The following is a 22773-nucleotide window of genomic DNA, read 5'->3' as shown; positions in this document are numbered from 1 at the left end:
GGAGGGAGAGAGAGAAAATGGGAGAGTGAGGGAGGGGTAGAGAGGGGAGAGAGAGAGACCGAGAAGGTGGGGGCGGGGTGAAAGAAGGGGGAGGAGAGAGAAGAAAAGCAGTGGAAATAAAAAGGTGGGGAGAGAGAGAGAGATGAACAAGAAAAACGTTAACCCTGTGACACTCATATTTTCCCATTGACTGCGATATACTGAGAAAACATCGCTGATGTGAGGGGGATGGCGCCACTGTCCGTACATTTTCCCAGACAGCCTTTCTTGGTGCAGCTGACACTAAAGATTAGCTGTTGTCTCCCTCCAGTGGTAAATTAAGAAATTACAAGAATAAGAGGCAACGCCCACCTCCAAAACAATGACGCATGGTTAACCAATTATGAACGGGGTCATGTGCCTTTCTTCATTATTTATCAACGAGTTGGGTCAGGTGACTGAATACCTAAATAATACCTGGATAGGCAAAGTACTCAGGGGATCTGTCCGTTCAGCACCCCACTGCCCTGGTCAGGAACCTCTGTCAAGGCAGCGGCACCATTCACCTGTTCAGCACCATGGACAGCAACCCCTGGCAAGGCAGCGTCGCCATTCACCTGTTCAGCACCATGGACAGCAACCCCTGGCAAGCTTTGAACAGAACATGTCAAAACTAAGCCTTGATACGACCAAAATGTGCACAGTATTATGATTCACAGATGCACACATTATAGGTGGGGACCAAATCTGACATCTGTGTGCTTTCCCGCACTTTCATATACACGTTTAAAGTTCAAGTTAAAAGTTTAGGCTTAGATTTTGCTAACCAGTCTTTACGCCGAACGTATGAAGCACATTATAATACTTTCTATATTCAAAATTGTCTACCAAGAAAAATAAATAGCGTTTTTAGTGAAAATGAGAGACAGCGAGAGAGAGCGCGAGAGAGAGGGAGAGAGGTTGTGGTGTGTGACAGACTAGCATCACAACAGTAACACGCATCTGCTAGTGGCGAATTCAGTATCACTCCCACAGAATCCCGAAGTCTCAATCCACACCCTATTGAAATCAACACAGCTCGGGAAATGAGGTAAGAATAAAGCAAAATTGTATGTCTTATAATTATTTTACATGCCAGCAACAAATGCATCATCAAACGTAGATTTTAAAGCTACGAATTGTTTGTTTTATCGGTTTCTTACGATGCTGCATGAAAATGGAGGTCGGGTTGGTTATGTTGCGAGCTGAGCAGAGGGAGAATAGTCCTGATGCGAATAGAATGTAAAACAGGCGGATGCATGGAAGTGTTTGTTTTTTCAAGATACACATGACGCTTTTAGCCTTGAATGCATTTTATGTATCACTGCAAAAATGTATTTGTAGCCCAGATTGTCCAATGTATAGGCAGGTACTGAAAATGTATTGCAAGGTCGATTGAAATAGGTGGGCTTGTCCAGGTGACCTAATGTGATGGTTTCGAAACGGTACTTGTGCAGGCTATTTCTCTAACTGATCATCTCTCCACTCGACGTCAATAAATCATGGACATATTTTGCATTGAAATCGATTCGTGTATTTTCATAGCTACGTGGTGGCCTATTTGACGACGCCAATGGAAGAAAACAGTAGACCATCGCTGTTGTGTGATTGATGGACTCCTATTTGCAGTTGTTTTTATTAAGTTGTTTGGCTGAGCAATGTAAGGCCAAATGGATATGCACAATGTTTAACAACAATGCATGCTGTTTTAAGCAGTTACATTTTTATTAGGCCTATATGGTAAATTCCAGAGATATAAGGCCTACACTTGATTATTGAGAATGGTGGGTGGACATTTAGAGCTGTACTGGCTGATGCGCAGGAGGCTGCGTGTGTGTCTGTCCTTATTTTGTAGCCTGTGGATTACAAAATGTATCGAATTTACATTAGAATGCATGCACACACAAAAAGTTAATCAAATTAGGTTATTTTTGTCAGTTTGAATCAATCAGTGTAAAATATATTTTTTGTGACATTTGTGTAAAATTACATCACACTTCATTAGAAAAATAGATATTGTATGCAAAGGAAATTAGTAGCCACATACAGCACAATACTACATGAATAATAATGTGTAAACCCAGAAGTAGAAAAGACATTTTAATACCTATTTTTTTAAATCATTGCTCTCACTGTAGACACACAATGGTAATCAGTACAGATCCTACACTAATGAGTCTCTTAGGGACTGGCCACCCACTGTGGCCATGGCTTTGATTATCCTGTGAGTGGCTTCTATCATACAACTAGGGTGTGGCTGTGCCCTATTTGTTCTGTTGCCATCTGTGTATGTGTAACAGTATTGCTTCCGTCCCTGTCCTTGCCCCAACCCGGGCTTCAACCAGGGACCCTCTGCACATATCAACAACTGCCTCCCATGAAGGGTTGTTACCTATCGCTCTACAAAAGCAAGGGAAACAACTACTTCAAGGTCTCAGAGCGAGTGACGTCACCGTTTGAAATGCCACTAGTGAGCACCGCTAACTAGCCAGCCATTTCAGACCGGTTACATATGTCTCATATCACGCATTCACAACAACATCCAGGAATCCAATGCTATTTTCTCAGTTTTCACTTCCCCACTGCAGTTGGTTAACTAGCGACGAAACTGTATGTCATGATGTTCTGAGCTGTCTGGACACTGTCTGGACAAAACTGCCCAATGGAACTGAACTTGACCACCGAGAGAACTGACAGGTTAAACAAACCATCGATTCATAGCCCCTTTAGGCCTGGAAACTAAGCATCGCCAGGCTTTAAAAGGCCTCAACATGGAAGGCGCTTACATAATGTTATATAGTGTGATGATTATTTAGGGAAGGGATGGGCTACTACACTACATGACCACTTGCTCGTCTCATTCCACCATTATGAGCATTAATATGGAGTTTTTCCCTCCCCTTTGCTGCTATAGCAGCCTCCACTCTTCTGGGAAGGCTTCCTACTAGATGTTGGAACACTTATGTGGGGACTTGCTTCCATTCAGCCACAAGAGCATTAGTGAGGTCGGACACTGATGTTGAGCGATTAGGCCTGGCTCGCAGTCGGCATTCCATTTCATCCCAAAGGAGTTTGATGGGGTTGATGTTAGGGCTCTATGCAGGCCAGTCAAGTTCTTCCACACTGATCTTAACAAACCATTTCTGTATGGACCTTGCTTTGTGCACGGGGGCATTGCCATGCTGAAAGAGAAAAGGGCCTTCCCCAAACTGTTGCCACAAAGTTGGAAGCACAGAATCGTCTAGAATGTCACTGTGTGCTGTAGCGTTAAGATTTCTCTTCACTGGAATTAAGGGGCCTAGCCTGAACCATGAAAAACAGCCCCTAACCATTATTCCTCCTCCACCAAAATTTACAGTTAGCTGTAACGGCTTTCTTCTGGTGGAGGAGAGGAGGACCAAGGTGCAGCGTGGTAAGTGTCCATAATGTTTTTAATAAAGACAAATGAACACTCGAACAAAAACAATAAACGATGACGTGAAAATATACAAAACCGAAACAGTAGCATGTGGCGACAAACCACAAATCACACATAATTACATATACACAGAATGTATCATACATTGTTTACAAATTATGTCATAAAGGAAAACATCCCTAGCAGACGGAACAGATATGAAGGCTGGTTACACAAAGAAAGGGGGTTGGGTTTGAGTGAAAGAGCGGGAAGACTGAGGAGCAAAAAGGTTTTGTGTCTCTATTGGGCCGTAGGCAGCTATGCTATCGTAAATGCAGTATCTTATGCATTTTAAATAACCGCCCATTTGAAAAAGGAAAATCCAATAAATATTTACTCTGAGCTGCGCTTCGGTAGATTGGTCGTAGATAGAAGGCGGGGTGTCCAGCATGGATCTCTGGTCCTCTGAAGAATGTCTAGTGGGGAATTGGTGCGTGGTAGAATGGATACTCTGTCCTTCCTCTCCTAGCCCACGTCTATAGTTGCTGCACTAACGTAACAGTTTAGGAGGTATCACTTCTTTACTGAATAAGAGTTCAAAGTTCATACCAAGTTGCCATACTTTAAGCTCATGCTATATTCTGGCTGGTATAGTCGAAATTCATCCTTTCTGCATGTGGATTGTCATCTTCACGTTGAAATTCGATGCTAATTTTGTTAGGTTCTTGTCGTTCAACCAGAGCTCACACTGAGGTTGGCTTAGTTTCCCACCTTTTGATGTTCCCAGACTCTCTATGTTAACAAAGGGATTTTCAATAGTCACATTGGTAGAGTAGAGAGAGGAAAAATGGGAAAGGTATTTATGGGGGTCATAAACCTCCCCCAACAGGCCAACGTCATGACACCATTAATTGGCTAGTCTCCCATCATTTTACTGACTGGTCCAAAGCATTTAACATCATATTTGAAGCAAATGTAGGTTATAGCACTTTATGAGTGTCTAATGACATGGTCAACCAAACCCAGAGAATCAGTATGACGAATTGGTATTATATATTTCTTTGTAAGACATGGTTCTTGAGGGAGGCATTTGTTACAGTACAGTAGCTATGATATATTCGTTTTTCCTAAGGATGATGTGTATTTCTTGACACTCTCAAGGGAATATCCAAGTTCAGCAATGTTTTCAGATTATAAATGTATATCACCTAATCATATACATTTCTATTTTCCTAATATTTCGGCAGTTGGTTGCTGAACCTCAGCTCAGATGCTATTAAATGTCTATTAAATTGAGAAAACAACCATCTAGACATTTGAGCAGTTTGCCAGTTTCTCTCTATATAGCCTACTGCAATTGACATTCCCAAACATTGGTAGGAAGGAACGCAAATCTCCTACAGTTAATAAGGGCCTTCCTTCCATTTTCACTGAACGCATTCTTTCCTGTAATGGACGCTGAAATGTTGCTGCTTATGACGCTGCTTCAGATACAATCTCTGAGGCAGTGCCTTTAAACTCCAAGCCAAAGTCATTGACATAATTAGCCAATGTGAACAAAGGCTTGCCTTGCTCACAGTGAATGTACGTCATTCAGAATGCAATGGAAGATCTCTTATCCATAGAGGCTATAGTGGGATATTGTTGACCTCTGTCACCTAAACTATAGGAAATGTCATCCCTTCTACCCATGATAGCCTACCACCTCTTTCCATTGTAAATTCATCGGTTGATGGTGTAATGGTAACCTCCTCTTTTGACTCATCCTTACTGTAGTAGTCGCTAGGAGACCCCCTTAGGTTACATTACCATAGGGTTGGTCTATCTAGTGACTATACGTACATACCCCAACCAGAAACCATGGATTACAGGCAAAATTTGCACTGAGCTAAAGTTAGAGCTGCCGCTTTCAAGGAGCGCGACTCTAACCCGGAAGCTTATAAGAAATCCCGCTATGCCCCCTACGAACCATCAAACAGGCAAAGCGTCAATACAGGACTAAGATTGAATCGTACTACACCGGCTCTGATGCATGTCAGATGTGGCAGGGCTTGCAAACTATTACAGACTACAAAGGGAAGCACAGCCGAGAGCTGCCCAGTGACATGAGCCTACCAGACGAGCTAAATAACTTCTATGCTCGCTTCGAGGCAAGTAACACTGAAACATGCATGAAATGACTGTGAGATCACGCTCTCCGCAGCCGATGTGAGTAAGACTTTTAAACAGGTCAACATTCAAAAGGGCCAGATGGATTACCAGGATGTGTACTCCAAGCATGCGCTGACCAACTGGCAAGTGTCTTCACTCACATTTTCAACCTCTCCCTGTCTGCGTCTGTATTACCAACATGTTTCAAGCAGACCACCATAGTCCCTGTGCCCAAGAACATTAAGGTAACCTGCCTAAATGACTACCGACCCGTAGCACTCACATCTGTAGCCATGAAATGCTCACATCAACACCATTATCCCAGAAACCCTAGACCCACTCCAATTTGCATACCACCCCAACAGATCCACAGAGGATGCAATCTCTATTGTACTCCACACTGCCCTTTCCCACCTGGACAAAAGGAACACCTATGTGAGAATGCTATTAATTGACTACAGCTCAGCGTTCAACACAATAGTGCCCTCAAAGCTCATCACTAAGCTAAGGAACCTGAGACTAAACACCTCCCTCTGCAACTGAATCCTGGACTTCCTGACGGACACGCACCCAGGTGGTAAGGGTAGGTAACAACACATCCGCCACGCTGATCCTCAACACGGGGGCCCCTCAGGGGTGCATGCTCAGTCCTGTCCGGTACTCACTGTTCACTCATGACTGCACAGCCAGGCATGACTCCAACACCATCATTAAGTTGTCTGACAACAATGAGACAGCCTATAGGGTAGAAACCTGACCGTGTGGTGCAAGGACAACAACCTCTCCCTCAACATGATCAAGACAATAGGAGATGATTGTGGACTACAGGAAAAAGAGGACCGAGCACACCCCCATTCTCATCGATGGGGCTGTAGTGGAGCAGGTTGAGAGCTTCAAGTTCCTTGGCATCACCAACAAACTAACATGGTCCAAGCACATGAAGACAGTCGTGAAGAGGGCACAACAAAATCTATTCCCCTTCAGGAGACTGAAAAGATTTGGTGTAGGTCCTCAGATCCTCAAAAGGTTTTACAGCTGCACCATCGAGAGCATCCTGACGGGTTGCATGACTGCCTGGTATGGCAACTGCTTGGCCTCCGACTGCAAGGCACTACAAAGGGTAGTGTGAAAAGCCCAGTACATCACCGGAGCCAAGCTTCCTGCCATCCAGGACCTCTATACCAGGAGGTGTCAGAGGAAGGTCCTAAAAATTGTTCAAGACTCCAGCCACCCTAGTCATAGACTGTTCTCTCTGCTACCGCACGAAAAGCGGTACCGAAGCACCAAGTCTAGGTCCAAGAGGATTCTAAACAGCTTCTACCCCCAAGCTTTAAAACTCCTGAACATCTAATCAACTGGCTATCCCCCTCTTATATGCTGCTGCTACTCTCTGTTATTATCTATACATAGTCACTTTAATTACTCTACCTGCATGTACATATTACCTCAATTAACCCGGCACCAGTGCCCCCGCAAATTGACTCTGTATCGGTACCCCCTGTATATAGCCCTGCTATTGTTGTTTACTGCTGCTCTTTAACTAATTATTTGTTTTTCTTGTCTCTTATTTTCTTAAAACTGCATTGTTGGTTAAAACCTCTTATGGCTGAGACCCCGCTAACGGGATCGATATGACAACAGGCAGTGAAAGTGCAGGGTGCCAAATTCAAACAACAGAAATCTCATAAATTAAAATTCCTCAAACATACAAGTATTTGACACAATTTTAAAGATACACTTCTTGTTAATCCCACCACAGTGTCCGATTTCAAATAGGCTTTACGGCGAAAGCACCACAAACGATTATGTTAGGTGAGTGTCTATTCACAGAAAAACACAGCCATTTTTCCAGCCAAAGAGAGGAGTCACAAAAAAGCAGAAATAGAGAAATTAATCACTAACCTTTGATGATCTTCATCAGATGACACTCATAGGACTTCATGTTACACAATACATGTATGTTTTGTTTGATAAAGTTCATATTTATATTTAAAAAATCTCAGTATACATTGGCGCGTTATGTTCAGTAGTTCCAAAAACATCCAGTGATTTTGCAGAGAGCCACATCAATTTACAGAAATACACATCATAAATGTTGATGAAAATACAAGTGTTATAAATGCAACTTTAGATAAACTTCTCCTTAATGCAACCACTGTGTCAGATTTCAAATAAGCTTTACCGAAAAAGCAAACCATGCAATAATCTGAGTACAGTGCTCAGAGACCAAAACAAGCCAAACAGATATCCGCCATGTTGTGTAGTCAACAGAAGTCAGAAATAGCATTTAAATATTCACTTACCTTTGATGATCTTCATCAGAATGCACTCCCAGGAATACCAGTTCCACAATAAATGTGTGATTTGTTCGATAAAGTTCATTATTTATGTCCAAATACCTCCTTTTGTTAGCCTGTTTGGTAAACAAATCCAAACTCACAACGTGCGTGCAAGTCCAGCGGAAAGTACGGACGAAAAGTCCAAAAAGTTATATTACAGGTCGTAGAAACATGTCAAACGAAGTATTGAATCAATCTTTAGGATGTTTTTAACATATATCTTCAATAATTTTCCAACTGCAGAATTCCTTTGTCTGTAGAAATGCAATGGAACAGAGCTCGCTCTCACATGAGCGCGCGAGACTATGCTTGTGGCTCTCTGCCAGACCTCTGACTCATTCCCCTCTCATTCGCCCCCACTTCACAGTAGAAGCATCAAACAAGGTTCTAAAGGCTGTTGACATTTAGTGGAAGCCTTAGGAAGTGCAATATCCCACTGTATCTTCAATAGGGAATGAGTTGAAAAACTACAAACCTCAGATTTCCCACTTCCTGGTTGGATTTTTTTCTCAGGTGTTTGCCTGCCATGTGAGTTCTGTTATACTCACAGACATCATTCAAACAGTTTTAGAAACTTCAGAGTGTTTTCTATCCAAATATACTAATAATATGCATATCTTAGCTTCTGGGACTGAGTAGAAGGCAGTTTACTCTGGGCACCTCTGGGCACCTTATTCATCCAAGCTACTCAATACTGCCCCCAGCCATAAGAAGTTAAGGGCTTGTAGTAAGTAAGCATTTCCCCTGTTGTATTCGACGAGTGTGACAAATAACATTTGATGTGATTTGATCATATGTCTGTCATTGGGACCCATGTATGGTTTTAGAATCTGTAGAGACAGCTATAGCTAGCAAAAGCCTTTCCTTTCTTGTTGTAGGCTTGTATAAACAAAAGGCCCAGGGCGTGTCACTAAGATTATGCCATCTTCTTTAGTGGTTTTTACCATGTGCATATCTCCCTTTACATCTGACATGTAATACATCCATGTAATTGATGAAAACAAAATGTTGCGGTCACTTTTGAAGGACGTGTCCCCAGAGAGATAGATCGTTTTGCGTCTGGGTCTTTTAAGAACTTGTGCACAGAGTCAAAGGCTGTCGCTGAGAGGCTTTTTGGCAAGTGAATTCCAGTCAACTCTGATGATAACACCGTATTGATTCTTCACATAGTGAGCATGTACAGAATAGTCAATCCCAGCTGTGACAAACTGATAGAATCAGACTAGCTTTTACAGTCCATTCCCTAAGCTGGGATGGCCAGTCAGTTCCAGGCTAGCAAAGATCTGTGCTGTTAACATTAGCTGTAACGTTAGCAATGTTCTAGCTAAGAAGGCCTACTAACTATGTTGTGCTAGCTATTGTATGTGCTGACAATGTTGTGTAAGCTATGTGCTAGCTCAATCAAAAAAAACACTGCTCTATGATATTTCCCCATGCGAGGACAATCCTTCTGTAAGCTTAGCATGTGTCCACTTGTCATGACAGTCACCATTTTGAAAGAAGAAAAACATCTGTGTCTGGAAACCACACATAACTTTACCATTAGAGAATAAGCATTTGATCAGTGCACGACTTCTTCTCCCGTTTACAATATCTGAATAATTAATGTTCTGGGTTTCATTTTGGATGAAATTGTAAATGCTCCTCCTACTTGGGTCAATCAAAGTGTTTTGGAATGACAGTATATTACCTGGCCTTTTGACCCCAAAAGCTCCATCTCTGTCAGTATGGGCTGGTCTGACCCCATGCTCAATACATGGAAGTGGGTTCCTCCATTATTGGAAAATGGGGCTGTGGTGATGCATTTCATGTAAGATGGAAAATGTCCCTTATACTGCTTCACACGTATAAGAACTAGTTTTCATTAAACACCTGTGTTTGACTATATGTTTTGGACTAAATTGACCATAATAATAGGTAGGTTCCAACAACCTGAGCAAGGCCTCATTGTTAATCCGTACCCTATGGCTATTATTCTATTGCATTTTATACTAGCAAAATACTTAATAGCGGTTTAGACATTCATCAACACCTTGAACGCGCCCATGGTCCTGCCCTACTGTAAGAGCCATGTTGATTCTTAACCTACACCTACAGTATGATAAGATTGATTCTATTCAATTGTGCACAAGGACAAGACAGCCTGGTTGAGGAGAGAGATTCTCAGGCTAGACATGTTCACTGGCAGGTGCCGTTGTTGTGGTAACCAGACAGTCTTGGAGTGACAGGGTGATGTAGGAAGAAATGCAGCAGTGGTGGGCGGGCGTGTTGGTTGCGGGAGAATCCTATTATGTATGCTACTCCTTTTCTTTGTTCCGGCTCACATTCATGGCCTTCGTTTACTGTATCGATGACTCACACTGTAAAAAATGTAATAATAACAGTGATAGCGTAATAAAAGTAAACCTATAGCTATGATAATCATGATAATGCAAATCTACTACTAATCTTTTTAAAGACTGAAATACATGCAGAAGTTCAGTAATGATAGAACATAGTAGTAGCCTATTTGTATTATAAATAATTACGAGTTTTTATTAATCATTACTAATAACAATATTGTTACTACAGTTTAAGTTGTGGTAAGAATGTTTTTACGGATTCGACTAGGGAATGAATGATTTTGTACAAGCTTCCATTGACAGACAACAAACCTGCTATTAGTAGCTAATTACTTAAACAAATTACCATAATTAGGAAAAACAAGATGGGAGAGGCAACAAACAGCCTGTTTGGCTCCGACTAACACCCATGGACCCCTGGACTTGAGCCCTTGACTGCTTAACCACAACAGACAATACTCAGAAACCAAGTCTGCTTGTTCTTTCAAACTCAGATCCCCATTTATGTCCATGCAGCATTTAAGTCATCGTCCGTCAGGAGAAAGTGCTCTTGATTAGCCTCTGTTTCACCTGACTTGGTTTGCTGGCTACACAAGCGGCAGTTGCATCCAGTGGATGTGGCTCAGAACTTTGGCTCCTATTGTGTTTGCATGACTGGAGATAGAAAGAGCCGGCAGTACAGAGCTTACTAGCTAATCACAGCACTGCTCGGCCCTAGCCCACTACTGCTGTGGGGCATCTATGCTCTAGCATGGTTGATGTTCAGCCTGACCTTATAGGCGTGGAATGAGGCTCGGTTTTACGCTTTGTTTGTTTAGATTGTCTGAACATGGTTATTACAAAGTCCTAAACTGGCCATAAGTCCATTCGGGTTCATCTTGCCACACTGCTCCATAGAGAGTTGCTGTGTACTGTGTTACTCACAGTAGGTGAGATAGTAGTGCCAGCTGAAGGCTGACTTCTTCCAGGTCATGGTTTGTGTAAGCTCTGGCTACTGCATATATTAGTCACTCACTGATCAAAACAAACAGTCATTTAATGTCAGATTGCAGTTCTTAATGTAAACTGCACAGACCAGTTGTGAAGTAGACAGCACATCATGTCAGTGGCATTCGTTTAGCTGGTATCAATAGCCTTACACTATATGAGATGCCCACTTAACCACATACAGCAGGGGTGTGATGTCCAACATGGTTGCAGGACAGAGTATATGAGTATATGATATGGCGTTGTTTTGCTCTATGACATTGATTACCCTCCTAATACCCCTTCTGCTTAGTTTGCCTTTATTCATCTCATCCTCTCTTTTACCACCTTTTCTGGGCGTTGCCATAGAAACTGTCTCGAACTGTAGCACACCATTGGCAGGCTCGCTAACACTCGCACGGCTCCGTCTGAATTATATTCCTCTTGGGGACGATTTCCTCCTCCAGATTATCCAGCATGCATTGCGGCCCCACTAGCAGCAAATAGGACACAACATAAAGAGCCATGTTGGGGGGAAGAAAGAGAAAGGGAGGGAATAAACGCCAGAGAAATAGACATCACCTGACAAATGTCACTGCAATTAATGCTTTTGCCACTGGGGCAATTAAGATGGAAGAAGGTCACGATAACATTGGCCTGCAAGCCAGCTCATGAATATATTGCTTTGATGGAAGAAACCTAATGGGCAAAATCAACCGACTGTATTAAATTCCCTTAGGACCACCATTCAGCACGCCCCCTCTCAGTCTCTACTCACTATCAGTGGCTGGCCTTCAGTAACACACTGCCACACTGCCTTCAAAGCTGTCCAGCAGAATAATAAATGTGTTTCATGTCTCCCACCTAGAAATTATAAAGAGAGTGGTGTGTTCAAGGCATGGGCAATGATGTCTCTCCATATGTCCACAGCCATTAGCTAGACGTGCTGAGGCTGCTTTGTGCAGGCCGGATGCATATATTATCTTGCACCTGCCTATTTTCAGTACATATTGCCTTGCTTATCTCTATATGTGGATACAGATAAATGTGTAAAGATATGCGACTCACTAATGGAAAAAAGTAGGAAAAATATTGACAGACCGCTTGAAGTTTGTCAAAAGGCTCCTAAAGGAATCTCAGACCATAAGAAACCAGATGGCCTGAATGCCAAGTGTCACGTCTGGTGGAAACCTTGCACCATCCCTACGGTGAAGCTTGGCCATATACCACAACCCCCTCGGAACTTATTGCTTAAATATAAAACATTTAAACATGTACAATACTACATCAATCTGATCTCTATTTTGTTCCACTGTGAATTCCCTAAGTGGTGACAGACACGCGGTAATGAAATGCAACGCTATTCCAGGGGAGGGTTTTCCGCACTGACATTGCCTGCCTGCCCGAAAGCAGTGGTCCATAGCCTGACCTTTGTGACCCGCCAAAGGCGTAGATGCCCTCCCCAGTAATATAGAAGTGGCCTGAATTGTGCTGGTGTGTGCAGAAATACCTTTCATGTCTGGAAAGCACCTCCCCCCTCATCAACACTGCCGCTGCGGGGAGGAAATCTCATCACTCAGGCTGACAAAGAACTGGCCGAGGTCCTTTAGCAATTCAGATGGCTACACTGTGCAGGAATGAACGTCTGTTCAAATTAAATTATGTGTCGTCAAAATCCATTGAATAAGACCCCTTTTTTTGTGTATCTGTGTGTATTCATAGGAGTAATTGTTAAACAAATTCTCCAGAGAATATTTACAAAAATGAATGCTGCGTTAACTTTAATTTCTTTGTTAAAAATAATCATTGTAATTCCATAATTAAAGAAAATGACTAGGGTGGACTGTATAAGGAGGCTAGGTAAGGAGTGATGTTGCCACTATGGTGCATCATTGTTGGAGACAATGGTTTGGTTTTCCAGTTCAGGGTATTTATTAACTAACAATTAAGCCCAGCACAAGGACACAAGAAGTAGGATGGAGATTTGATGGCTTCTAAAGCAGGTAGGTTAGTTTGTGATACAAGTTATGGGCTTGTGGTAGTGGCTGGAGCGGAATTAGTGGAATGGTATCAAAATACATTCCAGCCATTATTTTGAGCCGTTCTCCCCTCAGTAGCCTCCACTGAGAGGTAGATACAACACATTAACATAGAAGACAAAGTGCCATAACTAAGGAGAAATGTAAAAGTATAACAAACATGCTAACCAAACAAAGTTGGCAGGAGAGGGGGCATGTCCAGGGGGTAATTAGGGAATAGGTGGGCTGGCATGATCCTTCAGAACAATAGTAGGGCAGACGGTTGCGCTTGCTCTCCCTGAAAAGCCAACTATGTTTACATTTTCAAACTACTTGCCATGCAAGCTTTATGCTTGAAAATGATGTGTGAAATTACAGGCCCAGGAGAATCACTGTCGCAGGTGCTGTTATCACCAGTCATGAAGAGCAGGAAGGCGTTAATAATGCACACCTGTCACTGTCGTCTGAGTCTCCATAAAACGCAGAGTGATTGACTGCTTCAGGCATTATGCACAAATGCGTACTGGCTTCATTTGTTTTCATTGATGTCAAGGTGACTAGGGGATGAATTTGATTTGTTTCTATATAATTGCATTAAAGCCACCAGAAGTGAGTCATATTTGATTTTTTGCATGCGTCATATATTTATGATACACTTTCAAATCCTTGAAATCTCATTAGCAAAGCAGCAATGGCTCCCTGCACACAGTCATTTATCAAAATGGCTGCGCTGTATTCCCTCACTGACAGCATTTCTGATGTTGTAAAAAGAGGTCCAAATCATCAAAGAACATAGCCCAGACAAAATCTATGAATTTGATGCATACATAATTGATAGGTACAGAGGTTTTAAAATCATGAGTAACTATAATAAGTATGCTGTAATGTCAATTTGATATGGTTTGGTATTCAACTGATGTAACCAGCAAGGCTCCTGGGTGCCACAGCGGTCTAAGGCACTGCATCTCAGTGCAAGAGGTGTCACTATGGTACCTGGTTCGAATCCAGGCTGTATCACTGGGGAGTCCCATTGGGCGGTGCACAAATGGCCCAGCGTTGTCCGGTTTTGGCCGGAGTAGGCTGTCACTGTAAATAAGAATTTGTTCTTAACTGACTTGCTTAGTTATATAAAAAATCTTATACCATAATAACATCCAATATCTGTACCAATAACAGTTTCTTAACCAGATTAACAAGATGCTTAAACAAAACACAGAGCATCTGTGTTACCATGTCATGAGGCTTGAAAACGGGATAGTCGCTCGCTGCCTTTTAGTCCTGTGTCTGTGTGTTTTGTAGCATATTGAATGGCCACACACAGAGTGAATACAGGCCCGGCCAAGCGCAAACATTGATCAAAACGGAGCTAAACTTGATTTGACAGATGATACGTTTCTCTGTGTACCATCTGCTACCAACCATACACTGCAGAGAGGACAGATGTGGCTGTTGTTTATATGTATGGTATAGCCCCAAGCATTGCTCTTTCTATATATGTTGTTTATACAGTGTATTTAGAAAGTATTCACACCCCTTGACTTTTTCCACATTTTGTTGTGTTACAGCCTGAATTGAAAATGGATTCAAAGTGGAATTATGTACACAAAATATTCAATGACGTCAAAGTGGAATTATGTTTTTCAAAATTTGTACAAATGTATTAAAAACTAAAAACTGAAATGTCTTGAGTCAATAAGTATTCAACCCCTTTGTTATGGCAAGCCTAAATAAGTTCAGGAATAAAAATGTGTTTAACAAGTTATAATTTGCATAGACTCTGTGTGCAATAATAGTGCTTAACATTATTTTTGAATGACTACCTCATCTCTGTATCCAACACAATTATCTGTAAGGACCCTCAGTCGAGCAGTGAATTTCAAACACAGATTCAACCACAAATTCCAGGGAGGTATTCCAATGCCTCACAAAGAAGGACACCTATTGGTAGATGGGTACACATTTTAAAAAGCAGGCATTGAGTAATCCCTTTGAGCATGGTGAAGTTATTAATTACACTTTGGATTTTGTATCAATACACCCAGTCACTACAAAGATACAGGCGCCCTTCCTAACCCAGTTGCCGGAGAGGAAGGAAACCGTTCAGGGATTTCACCATGAGGCCAATGATGACTTTGATGGTGTAGCAATGCAGACGTTGTTTGTCGTTCTCCCGTGTACATTTTGTATTTTTCGTCTTTTTGTATATAATTCAATATATTTTCAATCTCTTTTTCCATTTTTAAAATTAAATATACCTTCGGGCAACCCACCGCACCCAATGTGATACGGATCTGCTATTATCACGCCCTGGTCTTAGTATTTTGTGTTTTATATATTTATTTGGTCAGGCCAGGGTGTGACATGGGTTTATTTTGTGTTGTGTTTATGTATGGGGGTTTTTCGTAGGTTTTGGGATTGTGGCTTAGTGGGGTTTTCTAGCAAAGTCTATGGTTGCCTGAGGCGGTTCTCAATCAGAGGCAGGTGATTCTCGTTGTCTCTGATTGGGAACCATATTTAGGCAGCCATATTCTTTGAGTGTTTCGTGGGTGATTGTTCATGTCTCTGTGTTTGTTTGCACAAGATAGGCTGTTTCGGTTTTCACGTTACGTTTATTGTTTTTGTATAGTTCGTGTTTTTGTCTTCATTAAAGATGTATCGAACTAACCAACGCTGCATTTTGGTCCGACTCTCTTTCACCCGAAGAAAACCGTAACAGCTATTTTTAGACCTTATAGCCAGAACCTCCATCAGAAGCTATCCATCAGAAGCTAACCAGCTAATTAGCTACTAGCTATTTAGTCAGTGTTAGCCACTGCTAGTGACCTTTACCTTTAGCACAGACACCAGCCGCTTTTAGCCTGGATAATACTTGCCAGCCTGCCAGTCTGCCAGACAGTTTTTCTCCACTACAACACCGGATTCCTGCCGTAAGTCCTGGACCATTACTCCAGATCATCGCAGCTAGCTAGTTGCCACCGAGTGGCCCAGCCCCGAAGCTAGCCTTGAGCCAGGCCCATCTCCCGGCCTGCTCAGTGGACCCTATAATAAGTCGGCTACATAGCTGATGCCTCCCGAACTCTTCACTAACACGACTAGAATCCACTACACCACCGGATTCCTGCCGTAAGCTCTGGACATTTGCATCAGATCATTGCTGCTAGCTAGCTGCTACCGAGTGGCTATAGTGGCTAACGCCCTTGTCTCGAAGCTAGCATCAGTTAGCCGCGAGCCAGGCACATCTCCTGGCTAGCAAACTAAATTACTCCAGCTACAATACCTCTTTTGCCAACTGGCCTGGTCCCTTTGTCGACATGGAGCCCCGTTGCTCCATCACGACTTGTCTGCCGACATAATTCCAACCGGCCTTTGCCGGACATCGGAGCAGACGCTTCTACTAGCCCCAGCCTGCTAACTTTTTTGAACGCTGTGTCTCTCGCTTGCTAGCGTAGTAACTACTACCTAGCGGCTTCCCTGTTTCATCTATTGCTGGACCCTATGATCACTTGGCTACATAGCTGATGCCTGCTGGACTGTTCATTAATCATGGTACTCCATTTTGTGTATTTTGTTTATCTGTTGGCCCCAGCCTCGAACTCAGGCCGTGTGTAGTTAACTGACCCTCTCTGCCCAATCATCGCCATTTTACCGGTTGTTGTTGTCTTAGCTGATTAGCTGTTGTCTTAGCTAGCTCTCCCAATCAACACCTGTGATTGCTTTATGCCTCGCTTTATGACTCTCACTAATGTCAATATGCCTTGTATACTGTTGTTTAGGATAGTTATCAATGTTTTGGTTCACTGCGGAGCCCCTAGTCCCACTCAACATGCCTCAGATACCTCCTTTGTCCCACCTCCCACACATGCGGTGACCTCACCCAGCATAACTAGTGCGTCCAGAGATGCAACCTCTCTTATCGTCACTCAATGCCTAGGTTTACCTCCACTGTACCCGCATCCAACCATACCCCTGTCTGTACATTATGCCCCGACTCTATCCTACCACGTCTAGAAATCTGCTCCTTTTATTCTCTGTCCCCAACGCACTAGACGACCAGTTTTGATAGCCTTTAGCCGTACCCTCATCCTACTCCTCCTCTGTTCCTCGGGCGATGTGGAGGTTATCAGAGGCCATGCATATCCCCAGGCGTTCTCATTTGTTGATTCCTGTAACTGTAAAGGCCTTGGTTTCATGCACGTTAAAACATTAGAAGCCTCCTCCCTAAGTTTGTTTTACTCACTGCTTTAGCACACTCCGCCAACCCTGATATCCTTGCCATGTCTGAATCCTGGCTTAGGAAGGCCACCAAAAATTCTGAGATTTCCATCCCCAACTACAACATTTTCCGTCCAGATAGAACTGCCAAAAGGGGAGGCTTTACAATCTACTGTAAAGATAACTTTGCAGGCTATGTCATACTTTCCAGGTCTATGCCCAAACAGCTCGAGCTTCTAATTTTAAAAATTAATCTCTCCAGAAATAAGTCTCTCACTGTTGCCGCCTGATATAGACCCCCCTCAGCTCCCAGCTGTGCCCTGGACACCATATGTGAATTGACTGTCCCCATCTATCTTCAGAGTTTGTTCTGTTAGGTGAACTAAATTGGGATATGCTTAACACCCCGACAGTCCTACAATCTAAGCTAGATGCCCTCAATCTCACACAAATTATCAAGGAACCCACCAGGTACAACCCCAAATCCATAAACATGGGCACCCTCATAGATATTATCCTGACCAACTTGCCCTCCAAATACACCTCTGCTGTTTTCAATCAGGATCACTGCCTCATTGCCTGCATCCGCTATGGATCCGCGGTCAAACGACCATCCCTCATCACTGTCAAATGCTCCCTAAAACACTTCTGCGAGCAGGCCTTTCTAATCGACCTGGAAGGATATTGACCTCATCCAGTCAGTAGAGGATGCCTGGTCGTTCTTTAAAAGTAATTTCCTCACCATCTTAAATAAGCATGCCCCTTTTGTAGAACTAAGAACAGATATAGCCCTTGGGTCACTCCAGACCTGACTACCCTCGACCAGCACAAAATCATCCTGTGGCAGATTGCACTAGCATCGAATAGTCCCCGCGATATGCAACTGTTCAGGGAAGTCAGGAACCAATAGACGCAGTCAGTTAGGAAAGCAAAGGCTAGCTTTTTCAAACAGAAATTTGCATTCTGTAGCTCTAACTCCAAAAAGTTATAGGACACTGTAAAGTCCATGGAGAATAAGAGCACCTCCTCCCAGCAGCCCACTGCCCTGAGGCTAGGAAACCCTGTCACCACCGATAAATCCACGATAATCTAGAATTTCAACAAGCATTTCTCTACGGCTGGCCATGCTTTCCTCCTGGCTACCCCAACCCCGTCCAACAGCTCTGCACCCCCCGCAGCTACTTGCCACAGCCTCCACAGCCTCTCCAACCAAATCCAGATAGCAGATGTTCTGAAAGAGCTGCAAAACCTGGACCCGTACAAATCAGCTGGGCTAGACTATCTGGACCCTCTATTTCTAAAACTATCCACGCCATTGTTGCAACCCCTATTACCAGTCTGTTCAACCTTTCTTTCGTATCGTCCGAGATCCCTAAAGATTGGAAAGCTGCCGCGGTCATTCCACTCTTCAAAGGGGGTGACACTCTAGACCCAAACTGTTATAGACCTATATCCATCATGCCCTGCCTTTCTAAAGTCTTCGAAAGCCATGTTCACAAACAGATCACTGACCATTTCGAATCCCACCGTACCTTCTCCTCTGTGCAAACCGGTTTCCGATGCTGGTCATGGGTGCACCTCAACCACGCCCAAGGTACTAAACAATATCATAACCGCCATAAATAAAAGACAGTCCTGTGCAGCCGTCTTCATCGACCTGGCCAAGGCTTTTGACTCTGTCAATCACCGTATTCTTATCGGCAGACTCAACAGCATTAGTTTCTAAAATGACTGCCTCACCTGGTGTACCAACTACTTCTCAGATAGAGTTCAGTGTGTCAAATCGGAGGGCTTGTTGTCCGGACCTCTGGCAGTCTCTATGGGGGTACCACAGGGTTCAATTCACGGGCCAACTCTGTTCTCTGTATATATCAACGATGTCGCTCTTGTTGATTTCCTGATCCACCTCTACGCAGACTACACCATTCTGTATACATCTGGCCCTTTTTAGACAGTGTTAACAACCCTCCAAACGAGCTTCAATGCCATACAACACTCATTCCGTGGCCTCCAACTGCTCTTAAACGCTTGTAAAATTAAATGCATGCTTTTCAACCGATTGCTGCTCACACCCGCCCGCCCAACTAGCATCACTACTCTGGATGGTTCTGACTTAGAATATGTGGACAACTACAAATACCTAGGTGTCTGGCTAGACTATAAACTCTCCTTCCAGACTCAAATTAAACATCTCCAATCCAAAATTAAATCTAGAATCGGCTTCCTATTTTGCAAACAAAGCCTCCTTCACTCATGCTGCCAAACATACTGTTGTAAAACTGACTATCCTACCAATCCTTGACTTCGGCAATGTAATTTACAAAATAGCCTCCAACACTCTACTCAGCAAATTGGATGCAGTCTATCACAGTGCCATCCGTTTTGTCACCTAAGTCCCATATACCACCCACTACTGCGACCTGTATTCTCTCGTCGGCTGGCCCTCGCTACATATTCGATGCCAGACCCACTGGCTCCAGGTCATCTATAAGTCTTTGCTAGGTAAAGCTCCGCCTTATCTCAGCTCACTGGTCACCATAACAACACCCACCCGTAGCATGCACTCCAGCAGGTATTTCTCACTGGTCATCCCCATAGCCAACACCTCCTTTGGCCACCTTTCCTTCCAGTTCTGCCAATGACTGGAACGAATTGCAAAAATTGCTGAAGTTGGAGACTTATATTTCCCTCACTAACTTTAAGCATCCCCTATCTGAGCAGCTTACCAATCGCTGCATCTGTACACAGCCCATCTGTAAATAGCCCATCCAATCTACCTAACTCATCCCCATATTGTTTTTATTTACTTTTTTGCTATTTTGCACACCAGCATTTCTACTTGCACATCATCATCTGCACATCTATCACTCCAGTGTTAATTTGCTAAATCGTAATTACTTCGCTACTATGGCCTATTTATTGCCTTACCTCCTCACGCCATTTGCACACACTGTATATAGATTTTTTTCTATTGTGTTATTGACTGTACGTTTGTTTATTCCATGTGAAATTATGTGTTGTTGTTTATGTCGCACTGCTTTGCTTTATCTTGACCAGGTCGCAGTTGTAAATGAGAACTTGTTTTCAACTGGACTACCTGGTTAAATAAAGGTTACATTTTAAAAAATGTGTAAAATAAAATTCAGTCTACTTTCCACCAGACACTGTGAGATGCAGGACAACAACTAAAACACCAAATCTACACTGGCGTTGCTTACGAAGAAAACAGTGAATGTTCCTGAGTGACCGAGTTACAGTTTTTACGTAAATCTACTTGATAATCTATGACAAGACCTGAAAATGGTTTTCTAGCTGTAATGAACATGATGGGAGACAGAGAGCTGGTTTCATGCGCAGCGCACAGAAGGTGTTTATTTGTGAAGGACCACAGGTGGACTCAGGTAGCTGGGTCCAGGGGCAGGAAGGTCATACACAGGGTTCCAAAAAGGCAACAGTACAGGCAGGGAAAAGGCTAGAAACGTCATCTGGGAGATCAGGCAATAGGTTGATAACAGGAAATCCGATGAGGTACAGGCAGGGAATAGGCAAAAGGCTTCGTTAGTGAGGCAGGCAAAAACTAACATACACGGGAGGAGAAAATCACGGGAAAAAACAGCGCTCCAAATAGAAGTGTGTCACAAAACAAACAATACCTCACAGTAATGGGGGGCAACGAACTGAACCAAATAGTGTGTGATAATGACATACCGGTGTGTGAACAGGTGATCAGAATTCAGGTGATTGGGATCTGGAGAATGAGCTGCATTCAGGGGATCTATGTGTTTGAGAATGTGAGTTTTGACATTTGACAGAGCTTGAAGAATTTATAAAAGAATAATGGGCAAAAGTTGCACAATCCATGAGTGGAAAGTTCTTAGAGACTTACCTAGAAAGACTCACAGCTGTAAGCACTGCCAAATGTGCTTCTACAATGTATTGACTCAGGGGTGTGAATACTATTGCAGATATTTATTTATTTTATTTTCACTAAATGTGAAAAAAATTATAGAAACATGTTTTCACTTTGTCATTATGGGGTAATGTTTTTAGATGGGTGAGCTATTTTGTATATAGGGACTGGGAGATTAGTCAGGATCGAGAGGAAATGCACAGAGCTAAGTACAGAGAGAACCTTGAAAAAAACCTGCTCCAGGGCACTCAGGACCTCAGACAGGGTCGAAGGTTCACTTCCAACAGGACAACAACCCTAAGCATACAGCCAAGACAACGCAGGAGTGGCTTCAGGACAAGTCTCTGAATGTCCTTGATTTTTATTTTATTTTATTTGGATCTCTTTTAGTACCCATTTGGACTAATCTTCCAAGAGTCCTTAAACATTAAAATACCATTTATAATACAAACACATTTTCACATATAACACACTATTACAAACATACATAAGTGACTTGGGCCTTGAGTGGCCCAGCCAGAGCCCGGACTTGAACCCGATCAAACATCTCTGGAGAGACCTGAAAATAGCTGTGCAGCGATGCTCCCCATCCAACCTGACAGACCTTGAGAGGATCTGCAGAGAAGAATGGGAGAAACTCCCCAAATACAGGTGTGCTAAGCCTGTAGCTTCATACCCAAGACCTCAAGGCTGTAATTTCTGGGGGTCTGAATACTTATGTAAATGCTATATTTGTAAAAAAAAACACGAAAAAACAACAAAAACAACAACATTAAAATCTGTTTTTGCTTTGTCATTATGGGGTATTGTGTGTAGATTGATGAGGACCATTTTAGAATAAGGCTGTAATTTACCAAAATGTGTAAACAGTCTGAATACTTCCCGAATGCACTGTATTAGGAAATAAACTGCCTGTTTTCCTATAACTGTTGTTACAAAGACACAATGGATTTATAATAAGCAAAGCATAATGTGCTGGAGTTAGCCATGAAACTCATCTCCAACGCTCATTAACCTCCGGCCCCACTTGTTCTTCTGCCTTGCAGGAACCACAACATTGTCTGAAGATGGCAAACTCCACGGCTTCCTATGACCAGCTGGTCTACCAGGTGGAAGCTCTCCGCCAGGAGAATTCCCATCTGCGGAGAGAGCTGGAGGACAACTCCAACCACCTGTCCAAGCTGGAGAACGAGACCACCGACATGAAGGTGAGAGAGGTTAGAGGGACGACCCCAGGGCTAAGGGAGAAATAAGAATAGGAGGCTAACATTGGGCTGTTGATTTGATGATTGGTTAGAAAAGTGGATTTTCAACCATTTCCAGATTTCCTTGACCTCTTCATTTGTTGTTTGTTATTTCTATGCATCTGGAATTAAGATTTTTTTTAAATATGAAGACACAGATGAGAATATGTTGCTTT

The 22773-nt window shown here is 42.9% G+C and overlaps 1 protein-coding gene across 1 annotated transcript in view; it reads left to right on the top strand.

Annotated features, from left to right (window-relative positions):
* Positions 1-969: 969 nt before the first annotated feature.
* LOC112252102 (adenomatous polyposis coli protein 2-like) overlaps positions 970-22773 on the top strand; it is a 46646-nt gene continuing 24842 nt past the window's right edge. The window contains exons 1-2 of the mRNA XM_024423051.2: positions 970-1069; positions 22400-22561. Of these exons, the coding sequence (XP_024278819.1) occupies positions 22421-22561 (141 nt within the window). The 5' untranslated portion in view covers positions 970-1069; positions 22400-22420. The remainder of the gene's footprint in view (positions 1070-22399; positions 22562-22773) is intronic.

Source organism: Oncorhynchus tshawytscha, linkage group LG06 (genome assembly GCF_018296145.1).
Source record: "Oncorhynchus tshawytscha isolate Ot180627B linkage group LG06, Otsh_v2.0, whole genome shotgun sequence".
NCBI lineage: Eukaryota > Metazoa > Chordata > Actinopteri > Salmoniformes > Salmonidae > Oncorhynchus > Oncorhynchus tshawytscha.
This window is presented reverse-complemented; position numbering and strand designations above follow the sequence as displayed.